Here is a 22072-nt window from a genome sequence, read left to right as displayed (position 1 = left end):
AAATGCACTAATTTTTCCTACATATTTGGCTGTACATATTTTGGGGGACCAATTTAAGCAATGATTTTATAATAATGGTGTATGGGAAGAATAAAATTAACTCACTTATTCAAATTGGTTCAAAAAAGTTTACTTTCAGTTCACTACTTCTGTTTATTTTGTTTTCGGGGATAATCTTAAGTTTCTTTCACACCAGACTTTCCAAGGGGCTACTATTCTCTCAACTGACATCATTCATTAACAAGTGCATGTGGTATACTGGCATATTATAAATTCTGCATAATCCTTATTAATGTACACTGTTGTATCAAATTCCCAAGGTGTTCATATGGGTGTGTGTGTGTGTGTACTAGTCCTGGGGCTTGAACCTAGGGCCTGGGTGCTATTCTGAGCTTCTTTGCTCAAAGCTAGTACTGTTCCACTTGAGCCAACACTCAGCAACAGGCTTTTTCATGGTTAATTGAAGATAAGAACCTGATAGATTTCCTGCCTGGGTTAGCTTTGAACAGCAATCCTTAGATCTCAGTCCCCTGAGTAGTGGGGTTTGAATTCAGGGCTGATTCAAATGGCACTCTACTACTATTTGAGCCACACCTCTAGTCTGACATTTTGCTGATTGATTAGAGATAGACTCTTGGGGACTTATCTGTCTCAACTGGCTTCAAACCTTGATCCTGCTGGTCTCAGTTAAGATTTCAAGTGTTGAACTATGATTCACTTTTTAAAATAGGCTATCTGATAATCCAACAGTCTGTTCCTTATGTCTTTTCCTGTTAATGAATCACTTGTCTCGACAGAGCTAATTTTCTGTTACAACTCACTTTTCAAGCTCACCAGCTTCACTAAGTCCTTTATGTAATTCATTACTTATCTATAATTTTTCATTTTTTGATCTGGCTTTTAATACATTTAAAAATTATAAAATAGGGTTCTTATTTAACATCCAAACCATAGATTCCTTATTTTTTCTTTTTTTGCCAGTCCTGGGCTTGGGCTCAGGGCCTGAGCACTGTCCTTGGACTTTCTCAAGGCTAGAGCTCTACCACTTGAGCCTCAGCACCACTTTTGGTATTTTTCTATGTATATGGTACCGAGGAATCAAACGCGGGTCTCTGTGCATGCTAGGCAAGTACTCTACAACTAGGCCAAATTCCTAGCCCTAGATTCCTTATTTTTCTCTGATTTTTATTAAGATGATCCAAAATGTCACTTTTTTGTTTTTTGGGGTATGTATGTATGTATGTATGTAAGTATTTATTTATTTAGTGAATCATGGGGCTTGAACTCTGGACCTGGGTGCTGTCCCTGAGTTCTTCAGCTCAAAGATACTGCCCTGCCACGTTCCCTTTTCTAGTGATTCATTGGAGATTAGAGACTCATGTTCTTTAGTGCCTGGGCTGGCTTTGAACCACCATCCTCAGATCTCAGCCTCCTGAATAACTAAGATTACAGGCGTGAGCCACTGTGCCCAGCTTCAAAATGTCACTTCTAATTGCAGTTAGAATGACACTTTCTCAACTTCTGGTGGCCTCATTATAAAAAGTGACACTCGGTCCCCATCTAATATGAAAGAAAATATACTAGATGGTAATGCAGCATAGAAAGATTCCAGAACACTACCTGATGAGGGCAAAAGTGGTTTACACGTGGAAGTTTTTACCAAAAGAATACGAAACTAGCCAGGCACAGTGGCTCACACCTAGCTACTCAGGAGGTTGAGATCTGAGGATCAAGGTTCAAAGCCAGCCGGGGCACAAAAGGACCTGAGACTCTCATCTCCAATAAACCTCTAGAAAATGGGAAGTCTGGGTTGGCTCAAGGGTAGGGCCCAGACCCAGGCAGTGGCCTTGAGCTAAAGAACTCAGGGACAGTGTCCAGGCCTAGTTCAAGCCCAACAACCCACACACATTTAAAAAAAAAAAAAAAGAATAAAAAACTATGGAAGTCATTTCACTGGCCTCAATAATTATTACACAGGAAAAAGAGAGACCATTATTTTAAAAAAAAGTCTCAGCTCATCAGTGAGAATCAGAAGGAAAAAAGCTTCTCATTCTACTATCATTGCAGGTATTATTGTCCAGGTGTTTAATCTCCTTCTTCTACCTTTATCATGTCTACTTTGGTACTTGCAGGTGAATGGCTAGATCTGACACGTCAACTCTGGGGTTTGAGACAGGGTATAAAACTAATTTCATTATTTATCACAGGACAGGTCCTAAAGTTACTTCTCAAAGAAGCCAAAATAGGGCTGGGAGTTTGGCCTAGTGGTAGAGTACTTGCCTAGCATGCACAAAGACCGGGGTTTGATTCCTTGGTACACAGGAAAAAGCTGGAAATAGGGCTGTGACTCAAATGGTAAAGCTGTAGCCTTGAGAAAGCCCAAGGGCAGTGGTCAGCCCCTGAGTTCATGCCCTAGGACTGGCAATAAATAAATCAATAAAAGCAGAGAAGAGTGCGGTATTATGCATTATGTTTAACCAGAAACAGACAATGAAGAACATATCACGTACCAGAAATGAGGTAGCCTGAGGCAGTAGCAATATTCACAATCACATGTTTTGGATCACCCCTGAAAATATTTAAAACATATAGGGTTTGTTGGTTATTATTCCTATTTTTAAGCATATGATTTAGATGACCAGTACCCTTCATCTATTGAGATTTAAATGCAATAAAAATTCTTTCTATTGATTCTCAAATGGTAAGCCATCATTTTCAAACCTAAGTCACAAAGTGCCAGCATTCACTCAGTTGAGCTGTGGTGCCTGGTGGGTCCTAGCAGACAGATGCTGTTCCCAGGATAACGGGAACCTACATCCCCCAAGGAAATCTATAACTTCTCTTCTAAGATGAATTGCTACAGATCTGCTGCCCACACTTGACATGAAGTTTCTATTCTAGCCCAAGCAAGTTCCCAAAATCTCCTTGTTGATAAATCAGCAACCCTTCCTCGCTCAAGGAATTGCCATTATCACACACAATTAGGAAAATGGACAAAACATGAGAGGTAAACCCTGCTCTTCTGGCCCCATATATCAAGGTGGCACAATTTCACACTACTCAACAACATCCTATGCCTGATTTAATAATGCTAACAACTTGTGGAACTACCCCAAAATAAAACTGATGGTGGAAGCAATAAAAATAAGCAAGATTTTTTTTAAAATATAAATTTTGATCTGTAGATGTAACCAAAGAAATTGGACTTGAAATAAATCATGGTATGAAATACACAAACACACACACACACACACACACACACTTAATGTATAAGATCATATCTTAATAAAGTAATATTGATAATGAATCCAATCTTGGTGCAACATTTACTTCCTAAGAAAACTGGTTCTGCTAATAGAAGCACAGAAAATTTTAAGCTAGGTATTATTGAAGGACATGATATAAAGTCTGGTCAAGGAACTAAATGTACTAAATTGGATAATTGGATGGATTCCTTTTGAAAAATATCCTCCCAGTAAAATGTGTCAATGTGCATGAGACTAATGGTAATAATTTCACACTTAGGACAAAACCCTAGCAGTCCAGTAGTAGTGGTTATATTGTCCTCTAACCGACAGAGCCTATAACTAACACTATGCCCTCCCAAGGCTATGCTTCCTCTTGCAAACTAAGTTGACTTGACAGCCATAAACTTTCTGCCTTTGGAATGACATTTAAGTGTGCGCGCGCGCGCATGTGTGTGTGTGTGTGTGTGTGTGTGTGTGTGTGTGTGTGTGTGTCTGTGTCTGTGTCTGTGTCTGTGTGCTAGTTCTGAGGTTTAAATTCAGGGCCTAGGCAATGTCCCTGAGTTTTATGTTCAAGGTTAGTGCTCTACCACTTTGAGCAACAGCACCATTTCAGCTTTTTGGCAGTTAACTGAAGATAAGAGTCTCTAGGAGAGCTGGGCACGCAGGGACTCTCACCTGTAATCCTAGCTACTCACGAGGCTGAGATCTGAAGATCTTGGTCAAAGCCAGCCCCAGCACTCTTATCTCCAATTAAACTGAACATTGGAAATGGGGCAGTGACTCCAGTGGTAGGGCAGTAGCCTTGAGCTGAAGAGCTCAGGGACAACGCCCAGGCCCACAGTTCAAGCCCAGTGACAAAAAAAAAGTCTCATGTACTTTCGTGCCTGGGCTGCCTTCAGATTGTGAGCCTCAGATCTCAGCCTCCTGAGCAGTTAGGATTATAGGTGTGATGCCCAGCTGGAATGACATTTTAAATGTCAAAAAGGAGCCGGGAAACGTGGCCTGTTGGTAGAGTGCTTGCCTAGCATGCATAAAGACCAGGTTCAATTCCTCGGTACCACACACAGAGAAAAAAAAGCCAGAAGTGGTGCTGTGGCTCAAGTAGTAGAACGCTAAGCTCAAGGAATGCCCAAGAACAGTGCTCAGGCCCTGAATCATTACTGCTCCTCATCTAGCACTAATGTCACATGGCCACTTATATTTCCCCATTCATTTCTTTGATATTGAACAACAGATCAAACTTAAATTTGATGATAAAGACTTCAGTAGGTTTTATTCCAACTGACCATCTCATGTCAAAAATAAGTCAGTTTGGCAAAAACAATGTTCATCTCGTCCTATTTCCCTTTCTTAAAAACAATCATTAACACTAAAGCAAAACTACATACCCCCATTATTGACATTCAAAGCTAAATGATTTTAATGTACTTTGCTGAGATATATCAGAACACCATCAGTTTAATAAAACATACATACATAAATACATTTCCTGCTGTAAAATAAATGACACTCATTAATAATTAAGAGCAAACGATAAATCTAAATGACCATGGTAGAAAAGAGCTTACCAAAGTGGATCCGCTATAGTAGCTTCATCAAATAGGAAAAGGTAGAGACCAAAAATCCCAACCACCAAAGAATGGCACGTAGATACTACCCTGAAATGCAACAACATGCAGGTAAAGATTTCATGTCCCTCGCAATAAATGTTCATTCTTGTAAAACGGTTAACATTGTGAAGAAGTTGCATCTCAGGACATTCAAACCCAAGACTGCATAGAAAATGGTGACCATAGAAAACCAGGTGGTAGCTCATGCCTGTAATCCTAGCTACTCAGAAGGCTGAGATCTGAGGATAGAGATTCAAAGCCAGCCTGGGCACTAAAGTACACTAAAGTCCATGAGACTCTTATCCCCAATTAATGACTAGAAAAAGGAAAGTGGGGTTGTGGTTCCAAGGTATGGCGGTAGCCTTGAGCTGAATAGCTCAGGCACAGTGCCTAGGCCTAGAGTTCAAGCCCCATGACCCACCAAAGAGAGGGAGGGGGAAGGAGGGAGGGAGGGTGGGAGGGAGGAAGAGAGGGAAGGAAGGAAGGAAGGAAAAGAAAAAGAGCTATCATTTAGAAATGGGGGTGGGGAGCCCTGTTTCACCTGGGGAAGAATGATGTCAGGAACCCCCGGTCTACTCTTCCATGACTCATCAGTGCTTGACTACAATCCTAAGCAGAAGCACCATACGGGACCATGTTGTTATGAGTCTCCAACGTGAACAGGTGGCTTAAGGAGTAGGGCACCAGCCCTGAACAGAAAAAGCTAGGCAAGAACTTGAGGCTCTGAGTTCAAGCCCCCTACAACTGGGACCAAAAAAACAAAAAAGGCCGAGCTGTTGCTCAAGTGGTAAAGAAAGGGCTAGACTTGAGGAAAAAATAAGCTCTAAGACAATGCCTAGGCCTTTAGTTCAAGCACCAGGACAGAGGGGTAGAGGTGGGGGCTCAACAAACCAATGGCAATGGAAAGGCTACTTACTGTCCTGTCCCTCTAAGGTTCCCTAATCAAATCAGGTGGAAAAGACTTGTAATTCATTGCAAATCTTCCACATCCGTCAACTCTCTCTACAGATAGACAGATAATAAATAGACAAGACAGATAGACACACATATTTTGGGGGGCAGAACAGTAGTGCTGTTCAAACTCAGGGCCTTGCATTTCCTAGATGTGCCTTCTACCATTGGAGCCATGCCTCCAGCCATTTTTGTTTTAAGTTATTTTTTGGACAGGCCCTTGCATTTTTGCCCAGGCCAGCTTCAGAGACAATACTTCTACCAATGACTCCCAGGTATTACTGGAATGTTCCACTATCCTCATCCCCAGCTTGTTTGTTGAAATGGCATCTCATTAAGCTTTTGCTCATGTTAACTTTCATGTATGACCCTCCCACTCTTGGTCTCCAAGTAGCTGGGATTACAAATGTGTACCATCAAGCCAAGCCTTTAACCAACTCTCAATAAAAGAATTTGAAGGTACCATGATGTGGAGACTCAGTTATCTTGGAAGATATGCTTTAAATGTGCACCCTTGTGCACTCCTGCACTTCATTCACTCTCTTTCCTCCTTTTTTTTTTTTTTTTTTTTTTTTTGGTGCTAGTCATGGGACCTGAACTCAGGGCTGGGCTGTTTCTAGGCTCCGTTGGCTTGTGCCCAGTGCTATACCACTTGAGCCTAGCACTCCTGCCCACTTTTCCCTAGTAGTTCATTGGAGGTAAGAGTCACACAGACTATCCAGCCTTTACAGACTTTTCAAATCACAGTCCTCAGATCTCAGCCTCTTACACGGCTAGGAATACAAATGTGAGTTACCAGCATCTTCTAATTTTCTTCTTCTTCTTTTTTTTTTTTTAGGATAAGGTCTTTTGTTGCCCAGAGTAGTCTTGAACTCATGAGCTCAAACAATCCTACCATCCCGGCTGGAACTATGGGCAGATGCCATCCTGCCTGATCCTTGTCCATTTTTGAAGAAGATATTCTAGTGAAACCATAATACTCCTAAGATCTGAGTTGTTTTCTTTTATAGAAAAACTAAGATTTAGTTGACAAATGTCTCTATGAATACTGTTTGCAAGTATGGGCTGAGAATGTGACTAGTGCATAAAGCCCTGGATTCGATTCCTCAGTACCACATAAATAAAAATGGCCAGAAGTGGTGCTGTGGTTAAAGTGGTAGAGTGCTAGCCTTGCAAAAAAAGAAGCTCAGGGACAGTGCCCAGGCCCTGGGTTCAAGCCCCAGGACTGGAAAAAAAATTATGAGTTACTTCTCTCCCCTAACCTCAATTTCTTTAGCCTGAAGCTACCCCATATTCAAATGCCTTTACTATCTAATCACAGTACAAAGGAATAAAAATAGTTCAATATTTAATCAGAGAATTTTTCTTCCACATGTCTTTCCTACCACTCTATCTATCTCCAAAGGTTAGAAAAGGTTTCTTTAGAAAGAACAAACTCAAGTTTGGTATTGGTGGCTCACACCTGTAATTCTTCAGAAAACTGAGATCTGAGGATCAGAGGCTGTTTAACACTAGTCAAGAAAATCTGTGAGTCTCCTATCTCCAATTAACTTCCAAGTACTAGCCCTGAGCAAAAGAAGCTTAGGGATAACACCTAGGCCCTGGCAAGAAAAAAAAAATACATTTGATACAGTAATTGTGCCAGGTCTTCAGATAAAAGAATCACAAGTCATTTTTTTAAAAAGACTATTGCTTTTTGCATGAAAGGAATTATAGGGCATATGAGCCAGATATTACCGTAAAGTATAAATGAAAACAAATCCATTTTTAATCACAGTCTGGATAGAATAGTAGATACGATACATGCAAAATACTTTTCCTCAAAAAAAATCAGATTGAGTATCACCATTTCAAAATAAATCTGTAGATGCTGGTAGAAGTTCTTGTCATTTAAAAGGAAACTTCAGAAAGGCATAAACTATACCAATTTTAGAGAGTAGCTAAATGTATTTTATAGTTATCATTAACTTCAACTAAATGGAAATAAAATATAAATCTCCTCCCAGCCACTGTGAAGCTTGAGCACATGAAAAGCAAGAGAGGCAGCTTTCAGAATCTATAGGGTTTTGAAACCTTGTGAAATTCATGTGTTGAACATGCAAACAAAAAAATGTAACCAGCTTATGAAAACTCTGAGTTTCCTCATCTATAGGCTAATTATTTTTCCAATTTACAGTTTGCTTTTAAAAAAAATCTAAAAGATAGGCTTTACTTTAGGATTATATACTAAAATAATAAATTCTGGGGATGGAGGTATGATGGCTTGTACAATATGAGTAATAAGCATGAATCGTGAACATAAACCCCAGTACAAACCCGGAAGGAAGCAAGCAAGGAAGGAAGGAAGGAAGGAAGGAAGGAAGGAAGGAAGGAAGGAAGGAAGGAATCTGGAAGTCTCTAAATTATAATGGAAAACTCAAACAGACCAAGAACCTCTGTTGTCTAATGTGCAGAGTTCAATTGTACAAAATCTAGCCAAGCTAATCAAGTCTATGTATACACATCAATAACCTAAAATTCCAATAAATTTTTTAACCACTATTGCCAAAGAATGTGTTTGTTATTACCAATATGCCACAGAAGGATATAAATTATACATTTGGGTAGTTAGCTAAAGTCTACTTTATCTTCCCATACTTCCCAGATAACTTAGGCCCTGTGTACTCCACCACTTGAACCATTCTCCCAGTCCTTCCCTGTTTAATTATATTTTGGATAGGCAAAACTGTGAGCCTCTCACTTCTACTTCCTGTGTAGCCAGGATTATAGACATGCCCAACCACATCTTGGATTTCCTAAGGCTTTTTTTTTCCCCCGGTAGTCCTGGGGCTTGAACTCAGGGCCTGGGCACTGTTCCTGAGTTTTTGTGCTCAAAGATAACACTACCATTTGAGCCACAGACCCACTTCTGACTTTGTGGGGTCTGGCTTAGAACAATGATCCTCAGATATCAGCCTCCTAAGTAGATAGGTGCCCAGCTCCTAAGGTATTTTGATATAAGATTCTTGTCTTTGTTTTTATTCCTGAAGTCAAGTAAAATAATTGACCTCAACTTTCCTAAAGGAAAGATGGTTTCTTGTTTGTTTTTTTATCTTTGTCAGTTGTGGGACTTGAACTGTGGGCCTGGGTGCTGTCCCTGAGCTCTTCAGTTCAAGGATACTGCCCTACCCCTCAAACTACAGTGCTACTTCCGGTTTTCTGATGGTTAACTGGAGTCTCTCAGACTATGTAGGGCAAAGACTGGTTTTGAACCACGAGCCTCAGATCTCAGCCTCCTGAGTAGCTATGATTACAAGCATGAGCCACCACGCCCTACAGAAAGAATACAAAAAACATTTTTAAAAATAATTTTAGTACACAAAAGTAGTTTTTAAAGACAGTTACATGCATGTTTTTACCTTGAGTTCCATTCAATCTTCTTTTCTTTGCTTAGACTATTATAACCTGAAGAAACCTTTGCTGAAAACCAATGACTTACAAAATGGAAAAGCAACTGAAAGGTGAAAAAACTGGTACACACAATGCTGAGAACCATGTGGGTGTTGTCCATATTTCTTCAACCTGTTAAGAGAAATGATGCTGTAAGTTGGTAGAGCTCATGATAAGCTTAGATTAATCTTCAGAGAGCCCATATTCCTAATTTTTAGTAATTTTTAAAATTAGCACAAATTAAGAGTAATAAAGAAATCCTAAGATCTTACCATTTATTTGTCACATAACTTAGATTTGTATTTAAAAATAAAAGACAATGAAACTTTGGTTTTTAAAGATCTCTGAATTGCTGGGGGCCGTGGCTCACCCCTATAATCCTAGCTACTCAAGAGGCTGAGATCTGAGGATCAAGATTCAAAGCCAGCCCAGGCACAAAAGAACCTGAGATTCTTATCTTCAATTAATCCCTAGAAAATAGGAAGTGGGGCTTGGCTCAAGGGTAGGGCTATAGCCTTGAGCTGAAGAGCTCAGGTACAGCACCTAGACTGAGTTCAAGTCTGAGTTCATGCCCCACCAAACACAACTAGACATAAAAATTTATGACTCCATAGACATACTGTTTTATTACATAGATTAATATGTATCTATGACATACAAACCCTCAGCCTAATTTTAATTATATTCTAAAATCTAAATGCCAGTGATTGTATATAGAGACTCCCTTCTTGAATACTTGTTTGTTAAACATGTCATTTGAAATATGATATAAAAATCAATGTTAATAAATTCTTTAATTAAAATCTGTGAATGATAGTAAAATATTCAAAACTATCTAAGTCTTAGAATTCAACATTAAGAAACAGTACAAAAATGAAGGTATTATTTTAGTAATAATGCATTTAGGGCTGGGAGTTTGGCCTAGTGGTAGAGTGCTTGCCTAGCATGCACAACGACCTGGGTTTGATTCCTCAGTACCACATACATAGAAAAAAGCTGGAAGTGGTGCTGTGGTTCAAGTGGTACAGCACTAGGCCTTGAGAAAGTCCAAGGACAGTGCTCAGGCCCTGAGCTCAAGCCTGGGGACTGGCAAAAAAAAAAAAAAAAAAAAAAAGAAGAAGAAAAAAGAATGATGATAGACAGGGGTGGGGGGAGGGAAATGGGGACCAAAACATGAGAAAGGGTATCAATGTTTGTGAAGTAATGCACCTTCTATCTGGTGAATATAATGTAACCCTTCTATTAATTACAATAAAAAATATGAAAAGAAAATGATTCCATAATAAAAACTAGTGAAACTAATGATACAGTAACACAGCCACATTTAAAATAAAATTAAAATCATAATAACAATAGTCTTAGAAAAAAACCAACCATATGTTGGTGGGAATGTAAATTAGGCAACATGGAAATTCCTCAAAAAATTAAAACTAAATTGGACACCAGTGGCTCGTGCTTATAATCCTACCTACTCGGGAGACAGAAATCTGAGGATCATGGCTCTAAGCCAGTCCTGACAGGAAAGTCTGTGAGACTTTCCCAGTTAATCTGATCTCCAATTAATATCTGAAAAAGCCAGAAGTGGAGCTGTAGCTAATATTTAATTCCAATCTTGAGAAAAAGGCTAAGAGACAGCACCCAGGTCTTGAGTTCAAGCCCCAGTACTGGAAAATATATATATATATATATATATATATATATATATATATATATGTATCTCCAAATACCTAATCTAAAAACAGAACCCCCTATGATCCAGTGATATCATTCTTGGGCATTTATCCAAACAATTACAAGTTTGGGTGTATAATAAAGACACTTGCATCCCATTGTTTTTATTGTTGTAATATGCACCTTAGCTATGGAAACAGCCCTGATGCTCTACAACTGGCAAGTGAAACAAGAAAATTCACATGCATAACACACACACACACACACACACACACACACACACACACACAACTTATTCTTCAGAAAGAATATTTCTCCAAAATAGAAATGTACTTTTTATCTGACTTATGTAACTCTGTACATCACTTTTATAACAACAAGAAAAAAAATTAAAGAATGCTGCCATTTACAGGGAAATGGAAAGTCCTGGAGAAAAAATTACATTAAATGCAATCAGGCTCAGAGAGACAAAAGGCTCATGTTTTCTATCATCTATGGCAATCAGACTTAAAATATATATATATATATATAGCACGCCAGGCACTGGTGGTTCAGGCTATCTACTCAGGAGGCTGAGATCTGAGGAGCATGGTTCAAAGACAGCCTAGGCAGGAAAGTCCGTGAGACTCTTACCTCCAGTTAAGCACCAAAAAGCCAGAAGTGGAGCTGTGGCTAGAATGGTAGAACACTAGCCTTGAGTAAAGAAACTTAGGAACCCAAGACCCAATGCTGAATTCAAGCACCAGGACAGACACAATAAATAAAAACAAAAACAACCACCAAAACAAACAAACAAAAACCCCTACAGACTTTAAGGAGTCAGAGAAAATAATCATAATATGCTTATATGTACACTCAAAGTCTGTTTTAAAGAAAAGTTTATTTGGCTCCTAAAAATCTTAACAACCAGCCACCAAAATATTTGCTCATATCCAACAAATGTAGCATTTCTCTGGCTCAATTTCTCTACTACTGCTGATCCTCAAATGATCAGAGAAAACAAATCAATACACATTTCCAGCTGCCTAATGTGAAGAAATAAAGTCACTTACAGAAGCTAATTTATTGGAGAGAACCCAAGTCATAATGCAATACCCCTCTCTTCATTCCTTCCCAGCCAGGAGATCTCAAGCTTCGTTCTCCCACCGGGCCCCATGATAGTGCTCATGTGTCTGTAATGAATTCTTCCTTTCTCCCTTTTTTGGGGGGTATGTGTGCTTGGTAAAACTATTGATATTGCAATTCTTCTCTGCAAGATTCCATTAACTATTTCTCATTTACTTCTTTTGGTTCAACCTGTGTTTATGGGGTATTAAAGAAATATTTAATTGGTGGTTCTTTTATTCATATTAACCCAATGATACATAAAAGTAAGCTCTGTACATAAAGTAAATATCATTATAATCTGCTAAGTGGCGTAAAAAAGGAAAATGATTTCCAAGATGAAAGCAAATAAGGATGTGGAGGCCAGGTGGACAGATAATTGAAGAAAGTGGAATCAGTAATCAGAAGAGAGCTAAGACGGTTTGCCCTGAAGGCTACACATGCTTTCTGCTGGTGTTGGACCTCTCATCAGGCAAGGGCTATTAGGGCACTTTTGTTCAAATTTAATGTATACATATACGAGCTTCTGGTTTTTAGAAGCTCTCATGAAACACTGATATCATACATAGCATTATCCAGTTAAGGAATTGTTAGTTTAATATATTAAAAAGGCACTCTAACAATTCTCCAATCTCCCTTTGCAAAAATGATTGATTTGAAAACTAACTAAATAAAGAGGCTCAAATATTCACCCTGCAGTTTTTATTGAAGGCTGGATAAAGCCAATTTAAATTGCTCTTCTCTCAGCCTAGCTGCTGGTTTAACCTGACACACCAAAGCAAGAACCAAAGATTCTTTTTTTTAAACAAATTCCCCTAGCAAGGAAAACTTCTAGTAGGAAGTAGATGCTCTTTTTCCATTCACTTTAGCAGCCTGGACCAGGCAAAACAAATGGTAGACGATTTGGTACTGGAAGTCAGAGAGTAAAAGTGGAGACTTATTAGGCTAGCAGAAGGCTGGGATGTTAGATGTCCTAGAAAAGAGGGGCTGAACACTGTCCACAATATCATTAGCCCATCATCCTTGGTTCACAGGAATAAGGGACACCAAAGAAACTTTCAGAGGCCTGCTGAATACACTGATGTGTATCTTCTTCCCAAAACAGCAGAACACTGAAGCTAATGTCTTCAAAGAAAAAAAAAAGCATGAAGACATTTCTCTTCCAGAAAGACACTCTCATCTAGAGACAAGGTCCCCCAAAACAGCACAGCCAACATTTAGTTGTCACTTCAGCCAACAGTCCATCCAGCAGCTGTTGTCTGTCTACCATATACCAAGTCCTCCTGGTGTTTGGAAGCTGCATTTATAAGCCAAGAAATGAAAGGAACCTATAGAACATGGTAGGTCTGGGGTGCTAAACAGAATAAATGCCCAGCAAAGATGACACATAAACAATGAGGAGATATGCAACGGAATTCAAGGTGAACCAAGAAATCGCAAGATGTTTTAGGATGAAGGCTAGCTATAAAGAATCAGGTCCACTCAGAGTTCAGAGCCAACTCCCACACCCCATCCACAACAAGATTTCCATTTCCTCAAGTCTTCTTTGTAAGTACATGATTCTTTAGGGACTGTCAGAATCACCAATGAGAATACCACATATATCCTGCCCTTCCCTCCCCCCACCACCCAAATCCCCTTTGTCAGACAGGATTTAGCCTTCAAAATCCTTAAAGGAGTAGAAATGGAAGTGGAGGGATGCCTCTGTGTGTGTGTTTCATCTGTTTGTTTTGTTTTGTTTTTGTCAGTCCAGGTCTTGAGCTCAGGGTCTGAGCACTGTCCTTGGACTTTCTCAAGGCTAGAGCTCTACCACTGGAGCCTCAGCACCACTTCCGGCTTTTTTTCTATGTATGCAGTACCAAGGAATCGAACCCAGGTCTTCTTGCATGCTAGGCAAGCACTCTACCACTAGGCCAAACTCCCAGCCCTTATCTGTTTTTTTGTCAGTCTTGGGGCCTTAACTGGGGACCTAGTCTCTGAGCTTCTCTTGCTCAAGGCTAGCACTCCACCACTTGAGACACAGTACGACTTCCAGCTTTTCTGTTTATGTAGTACTAAGGAATCAAACCCAGGGCTTCATGCATGCCAGGCAAGCACTCTACCACTAAGCTACATTTCCAACCCCTGTGTGTTTGTTTATAAGGCTAGCCGGGAAGAGGAAGCTGAGAAAAGCTGCACTCATACTCAGCATTTCCTTTTTCTATCTCTCGTAAGCTCTCTTTCTTATTTCCCAATTGATTTTCAATATGTATTCACTAATACCAAATCTCCATTTCTTCCCTTCTTATAATAGATGAAACTTCTTCCCATTTCACCAAGAAAATGAAGGCTATGAAACATCACCTTCCTTAACAGGGCAATGTTAAGAGTGATCAGTACAACATAGATCCTTTTTCTTCTTTGTGCTCTACGGGTTCTGCCCAGCTATTCGCCCACTCCCTCAACAATGCTTCTGTTATGTTCAATCAACATAAACCTACTCCTCCCCATGCATACACGGTACGCAGGACTGGGTGGACAGCGGGCATCTAAATGGTTCCATATAGGCATTTTGGAAGCCCTGCAGGATCTATCTGGGCCCAAGATGAATGAAATGAATTACCATCCCTTCTTCCATGGCTCCCACTCTAGTGACTGACAGTGCCATTCACAGCCTCTCCCAACCTAGAACAGCTCAGCCCTGTCCCTTCTTCCCACACAGCACTGACTGGCAAACTCTGGCAGATTGGTGAATGCCAAATAAAGGGTAAATACAAAGAAATTTATGACTTTGTAAGAAAATTAGGCAAATACAGGGTAAATCAATGATCTGAAGTAGGCCTGAGACATTATCTCCTAACACTTGATACATTCTTATCTTCTTGATCCTGTTTTGATAAGAATACTTTTACAAATTTTTTTTTTTTTGGCCCCCTTCTCTTTCTGGCCCCGCTCCGGTCAGGCTCGCTCCCTCACGCTCCTGGCCCCGCTCGCTCCTAGCCCCGCTCGCTCCGGCCACCACTCGGTTGGGCTCCGCTTGCTTGCTTTCGCTCTCTGTCGCTTGTTGCAGCCTCGTCTCTGGCACTTCCGGCTTGGTCGTGTCTCGTCTTTGCCACTTCCGGCTTGGTTGTGTATGTGGGATACCGAGGAATCGAACCCGGGTCCTTGTGCATGCTAGGCAAGCACTTTAACCGCTAGGCCAAACTCCTGGGCCCACTTTTACAAATTTTTGTATGTCAATTCTCTATTCTATATGAAATACGCAACTGGGAAGAGATATAATATAATATACTGGGTTAATAGAGTCAAAAGGGTCTTCATTTCAGGCATGATGGCTCATGCCTGTAATCCTAACTACTCAGGAGGCTGAGATCTGAGGATCACGGGTCAAAGGACAGCCCAGGCACTAAAGTCTGTGAGACCCTTATCTCCAACCAGAAAACCGGAAGTGGTGCTGTGGCTTAAGGGGTAGGGTAGTAGCGTTGAGCTGAAGAGCTCAGGGACAATGCTCAGCCGGGAGTTCAAGTCCCATGATAGACACACACACCCGCAAAAAAAAAAAAATAGAGTCTTCATTGATAATCCATTCCAATAATGAATCTAGTCACAGACAAAATACAATAAGACTAAACTTTTCAATGACAACACTCAAGTACAGGACTTGGCATCACACACACACACACACACACACACACACACAATCTTAACTCTTTTTTTTTTTTTTTGGCCAGTCCTGGGCTTGGGCCCAGGGACTGAGCACTGTCCTTGGGTTTTTTCTCAAGGCTAGAGCTCTACCACTTGAGCCACAGCACCACTTCTGGCTTTTTTCTATGTATGTGGTACCGAGGAATCAAACCCGGGTCCTCATGCATGCTAGGCAAGCACTCTACCACTAAGCCAAACTCCTGATCCATAATCTTAACATTTAAGTAATACAAACCAATGATATGATAATATAAGATGCCAAATATGAACAATATCAAACACAGAAAAAGAAAATTTTCAGGTTCAACTATAACCAGGCAAGGCAAAGTATACCTTTTGTCAAGATAGAACCAGCCTCATTTTATTCAGAATGAGTCATATATTAACACACACTTATGGTAATATAAATAATACGTTTTCAGAAAGCATACCATATTATGAAGAATTAAAAGAGCTAAGAAATACCCGCTTAGGGGAAAAATTTCTTAGACAGTACTTGAGCATCTGGGTGCTGTTGGCTCATGCCTGTAATTCTAGCTCAGGAGGCTGAGATAAGGATTATGGTTCAAAGCAACCCAGCCAGGAAAGTCTGTGAGACTCTTACCTACAATTAACCATCAGTAAACCACAAGTGGTGATGTGGCTCAAAGTGGTAGAGTGCTAGCCTTGAGCCAAAAAGATCAGGGACGTGAGCACCTAGGTCCTTAGTTCAAGCCCCACGGCCAACCAAAAAAAAAACAAAAGAAAGCAGTTGAGTGCCATCTTTGAACATTTAAAGAACATCCAATATGGTGAGAGGACAAACAGCATTAATCTAAATAGTAGAAGTGGGTAAAAACTATAAGGGAAGAATTGAGACTGATTAAAGAATCAGTAATTTTCGGACAGGGAGTTTGGCCTAGTGGTGGAGTGCTTGCCTAGCATGCATGAAGACCCAGGTTCAGTTCCGTACCACATAATTAAAAAAAAAAAAAGCTGGGAGTGGTGCTGTGGCTTAAATGATAGAGCTCTAGCCTTGAGAAAGCACAAGGACAGTGCTCAGGCCCTGAGTTCAAGCCCAGGGCTGGTAAAAAAAAAAAAAATCAGTGATTTTCTCACAATGTAGAAGTGGCCACTGTGGCTGTGGGAAAGGGCTTCAAGGAGGACAGTAAAGAAGAATGAGCAATAGGTTGGCCTTCAAAGCACTAAGAGAAAGTCTGAGTCCAAGACTGAGCTAAATTTTAGTATCTAAGAAGAGCATTTTAACCATATTGATTTCTGTGCTCTGTCATTTACAGTCAACCATTAACATTTCACCTATAAGGAAGCTCAGTTTCCTCTTCCTACACTGAAGATAACATAAGTACCAGCCTGACTGCTGTTGTGAGGAAAAAATAATACAGAATTGAAGGGACACAAGGACAGGATTCAGTGAATGGGTCACATTCATTCTTTCTGCCTCTACCACTCTCTGTCTCCAGCATCATAGAGGATGAGAAATGTCTCAGCCTATGGTTACTGCAGCCAGAGAGTCCAGACCATTCCGAAAGACTTCAGCCCTATTTTTAAACCTACAGAAAGCTGAGAGTTTTTGCCATGACCCAAAGTTCTTTCCAGCCATCTGTCCCAGCCCATTCTCCCCTGCACTTCCCAGCCCCTTCCACCAACCTCCCCAGAACTGCTTGCTCTGTCATGCCTGCAACCCTAGCTACTCAAGAGGCTGAGATCTAAAGATCATGGTTCTAAGCCAGTTCAGGTAAGAAAGTCTGTGACACACTAATCTCTAATTACCAAAAAGAAAAGGCACAGTAGGACTTGGTTCAAGTGGTAGTTAGAGCATGAGCCTTAAGATTAAAAAAAAAAAAAACAAACTCAGGAATAGCACTCAGGCCCTGAGTTCAAGCCCCAGGACGAGCACACACCCAGAAAGGTGCGATCTCCTTGGCTATTCGTCAGCACACTCTGAAAACATTGAAATTCTGAAAACTGAAACTCCGCAACCATTTTGGAGAGGCCATTTAGCCTCACAACTCAGTCCAATAACCTTCTCACAGTCCCTTTCTTCAAGCCTTACTCCCCACTGTCTCTTACAGACCAGATCTCGGTTGGTCTGCACCTGCCCTCCTCCCGGCCCCCCCCCCCCACACTTAATTTGTCTTTTAGTCTAACCTCCCGATCAATCAAAAAGGTTGGCCCCAAGCTCACTAAAGTCCTGAAGTACAAAGTAACTCAAATAACTTCCTGTCATTTCATGGAACCTCCCAACCACCCACAGACATTCATCAGCCTTACCAGTCACTTCTCTGGCTCCAAAATAACATCTCAGGTACTCCCTTGTTGACCAGAGCTTCCTTTCTTTCAAGCTTGCTCAGTGTTATAACATTATCAAATCCACTGACCTCTCAGCTTTGGCCTGATCTATTAGCCTTTCCACATTTTAAAGAAAAACATCTCTCTTTAATCAGCTTAGAATCTAGAGTCATCATCCCCTGAAGGCTCTTACTAACCTCATCTGTTGCCAAGAGCTGGCAAAACCCAAGGCGTGGATGGGTCCAACTATTTACTCAGCAATGAGCCTCGAACAATCAGAGCACTGTTCAAGACAGTCATACACAGGAAGGGATTGAAGCTGGTGAAATTATACAGGGATCAAACAGCTTTCTCTGCTCCTTGTGCTAAAACCACACTGCCCTGGTCACAGCACAGTTCTCTCATACTTCACAGTAAAATTTCCAAATCCTCACAACTCTTTTCAAGCTTCTGATCATCCACCCCCATTCTACTCCACCAAAATAAAGTAAAATAAAAACGCATGAGAATTTTCTGCACCTCACCATCACCAGCTGCACAAACTGCCAGCACTAGACTAGCCTTTTTTCTTTAGAGGGACTTAGCCTTTTTTCTGGGGATGGGGAACCTTTTCTCACATGTGTCCTTTATTTTCCCTGGGTTCTAGAGAACCTATTCTCACACATATCCTTTATTTTTTCTTCAACTGGCTTTCAAATCTACGTCAGTCCCACCCTGCTACCACAGGCTCAGCTCAGAGAACTGCTCTAATAGTTAATTCCTAATCTATGCTATCAATCTCATGTGTGTGTGTGTGTGTGTGTACGCACACGCAACTTGAACTCACAGCCTAGATACTGTATCTTAGCTTTTTTGATCAAGGCTGGTGGTCTACCACTTGAACCACAATTCTACTTTCAGCTCTTTTTGTTAGATAGGAATCTCACAATCTCACAGACCACACTGACTTTGAATTGTGACGCTCGGAGTTCAGCCTCCTGAGTAGCCTGTTATAGGAGTGGGCCACTTGGGATCTGAACAACACTTTTACTAGTATTTCCCTAGCTTCCATTTAAATGTTTTATGTTCTAGCTTTTATCTTAAAATTAAGTGGACACTAGTAATAACTCATAGCCACTCTTAATCATTTGCCGCATTTAAAATGTTCCCGGCACTCTAGCAATTATCCCTTTCTACTTGGGCACTGCTTGCAGCAATGCCTACTAATCAAGGTGGCAACAGGCACACTGTGTGCTAAAGCAAAGCATACCCTTTCTTCCTTTCTCAGCTCTCTTCACCGATCCTCTGTTCCCAGCCACTGAGGAATTCCACCTTAGGAAATTCAGGAGTTTTTTTCTAGAGCCAGCCCAAAGGCTCAGAGTACCGAATGGCACATGTGATTTCCCAGATAAATGTTACTTCTTCCCATCACAGCCACTTAAAACTTTTATAAAGAAGGCTTTCTTTTTGTAAACCTCTAAGTTCCAATTACAGCCACTGCATTTTGAATAAACCAGAACATCTTAAGCCCAGAGACCTAGTCATTGGAAGGACACGTTAACACAGTAGCTGGCACATAGACAGAGGGCTGTGACACTGATACAATCTGAGTTTCCTCCATCAAGAAATCACCATTGCTTCTGCAACACTAAAAAGGTCTCAGGTGGGATCTACGCTGTAAAGACTCCGATAAGGAAGGAGGAGGAGGCCTTGGCTGTATCACCTGCAGACTCAGGAAGACGAGGGCTCTGCAGATTGTCCTCTTTTCTACCCTGCTTCTCATCTACCTCGTTCCAAACCCGTGTGCTCCCTTTCCTTCGTGGAGGATCACAGAAGGAGCCTCTTGGCTTGAACCATCCTTGGCTTCCTGCCAACACAGTGAAATCAAGGAAAAGCTGGACAAAGCACAGTTTTACCCAAATCTATTTCGCTTTTTTTTTTTTTAAAGACACCTACTAAACTACCTAGGAAGCCAGCAGAACCTACAGAGACAAGAAGGTTCTTTGCACATACACACCAGTCCTGGGGCTTGAAGTCACGGCCTAGCTGCTTTTCCAGAGCTGTTCTGCTCAAGGTTAGCCCACTACCAGTTAAGAACAGCTCCACTTCCACACTTTCTTTTTTGTTTAGGATAGTATTAAATGAGAGAGGATTAATAGGGTAGAGGAGCTAAGGAGAACTTTGTTAAATTACTTGTTGGGTCCTGGGGGTGGGGGGATCTGAACTTGAACTCATGCTCTCACTTAGCTTTTTTGCTTGAGGCTGGCATTCTACTACTTGAGACACAGATCCATTTCCAACTTTTTGCTGGTTAATTGGGGACAAGAATCCTGGGGACTTTCCTGCCTAGGCTGATTTTGAACTGCAATATTTAGATCTCAGCCTCCTGTGTAGCAAGGATTTACAGGCACAAGCCACCAGCTACCAACTCACTTGAATTCTTAAAATGAACTCCACCTACTTACAGAACTAGAAACAAATACTAGGCCCAACACTTTCATTGGCATTGGGTAGGAGGCAGAAGGCATATTTGACCTGCCAGTTCTACACAATAAGAATAACAAACAATGCTGAATTGCTGTATGGTTTTCTGCCTTAAATGATAAGGCCTTGCTGGCACCTGGTTAGTACCAGTAGCCATTTGTGGTATATCATTGAAAGGCCATCAATTCCTTTCCTGCAGATACACAGAATGACAGAAGGGAAACCCTGGGCATTCTGGAGGCTGTGCAGGCCTCATAAGACCTCATTGCATCTCAGTGTCTGCCGTGCATATCCCTGGTTAATTGGGGATGAAAGTCTCAGGGCCTCTGCCCTGCCACAGCCAATTAAGGGAAGCTGCCTAAACTACCAGAGGGTCAGAGGCCATGCAAGGAAACAGAGGCTGCCTAGCTGGCAGATAACACTCCCAGATCTCTATCTAGTCCAGCTGACCTGACCCTGCAAGTAATTGTCCCCACTTGCCCAAGATGTCATCAGCAGAGAATTGCCCAATACATCCCCCAAATAGCAAGAAATAACATAACAGAGCATTGTTTTTAAGCCACTAAAACTTGGGGGTGATTTATATTGGGCAGTGGATGGAAATAACACTCAATAACAAGCAGTGCTTGAGCAGTGGCCCTTTCCAGGCTTAAAAGCCCTGCAGATTTCCTGCTCCAGTGAGCTGACAAAAATTTGGTGGCTCAAATGAGAAGCTAAAGGACTTCCTAAAATTCAAACAGAAGCAAGGCACTGGTGGCTCACACCTGTAATGCTAATTACTCAAGAGGCTGAGATATAAGGGTCACAGTTCAAAGCCAGCTTGGACAGAAAAGTCTATAAGACTCTATCTCCAATTAACCACCAAAAATCAAGAAGCAAACCTGTGGCTCAAGTGGTAGAGTGCTAGCCTTGAATTAAAAGCTCAGGGACAGTACCCAGGCCCTGCATTCAAGCCTCAAGACTATAAAAAAACAAAAAACAAAACCAAAAAAAATCCAAACAAGAGCAACATGTTATTTTGAACTAGCTCACCATGCTTAAACTCAAGTATGGTAATCCCAGAAGGTGGAGACAAAAGGAGGCAATCTGAGGCTAGCCTAGGCTATAATCTGAATTACTTGGGAGGTAGAGGTAGGCTGATCACATTTAGTAGTCAGCCTGGATCAAATTAGTAAGACCTGATATGAGAAACAAACTAAAAGCAAAAAGGGCTGGGGTTGAGGTTCAATAGGTATAGTGTTTGCCTAGCAAGTTCAACACCCCTAGTTCCAATTCCAGTACTGAAAGAAAAAATAGAAAGGATTAAGTATAATAAGTCACATAAGAGGACCTAAGCTTGGTCCATGCCCTTGGTAATGATCAAGTGCTCTAACACAAGAATTTGGTGATTTTGGTCATAGAAGCTGAGATCCACGTGGCTAAAGAGAAACAGAGGTGTTCCCTAAGTTTATAAATGAGGGCCAAGCTTCCTTAACATTCAGTCTCTAAGCTCTAGAGATGTAGCAATCACACTCATTTTCAAGCTTGAAGATGTTCAAGACTTTTTACAGTGGTGATTTCAAACCTACCTTGCGGAGTTGACCAATATAAACTATTGCTATCCTGGCACAGACCAAATGTACC

The 22072-nt window shown here is 41.0% G+C and overlaps 1 protein-coding gene across 10 annotated transcripts in view; it reads right to left on the bottom strand.

Moving 5' to 3' along the window:
• The window catches only part of Tlcd4 (TLC domain containing 4), a 75900-nt gene that overhangs the window by 16681 nt on the left and 37147 nt on the right, over positions 1–22072 (bottom strand). For all 10 annotated transcript variants that reach the window (XR_016535906.1, XM_090334238.1, XM_090334236.1 and 7 more), the window contains 3 exons: positions 9208–9370; positions 4817–4906; positions 2511–2569 (listed from right to left, as the gene is read on the bottom strand). Coding sequence is in view for 9 of the 10 variants with exons in the window: in XM_090334238.1 (XP_090190364.1) it covers positions 2511–2569; positions 4817–4906; positions 9208–9359 (301 nt within the window). In the remaining variant the exon portion in view is untranslated. The remainder of the gene's footprint in view (positions 1–2510; positions 2570–4816; positions 4907–9207; positions 9371–22072) is intronic.

The sequence above is a fragment of the Megascapheus bottae genome, chromosome 6 (genome assembly GCF_031878675.1).
Source record: "Megascapheus bottae isolate mThoBot1 chromosome 6, mThoBot2.hap1, whole genome shotgun sequence".
NCBI classification, from domain to species: domain Eukaryota; kingdom Metazoa; phylum Chordata; class Mammalia; order Rodentia; family Geomyidae; genus Megascapheus; species Megascapheus bottae.
Note: the sequence above shows the minus strand (reverse complement) of the source record. Positions and strands in the feature narration are given on the sequence as shown.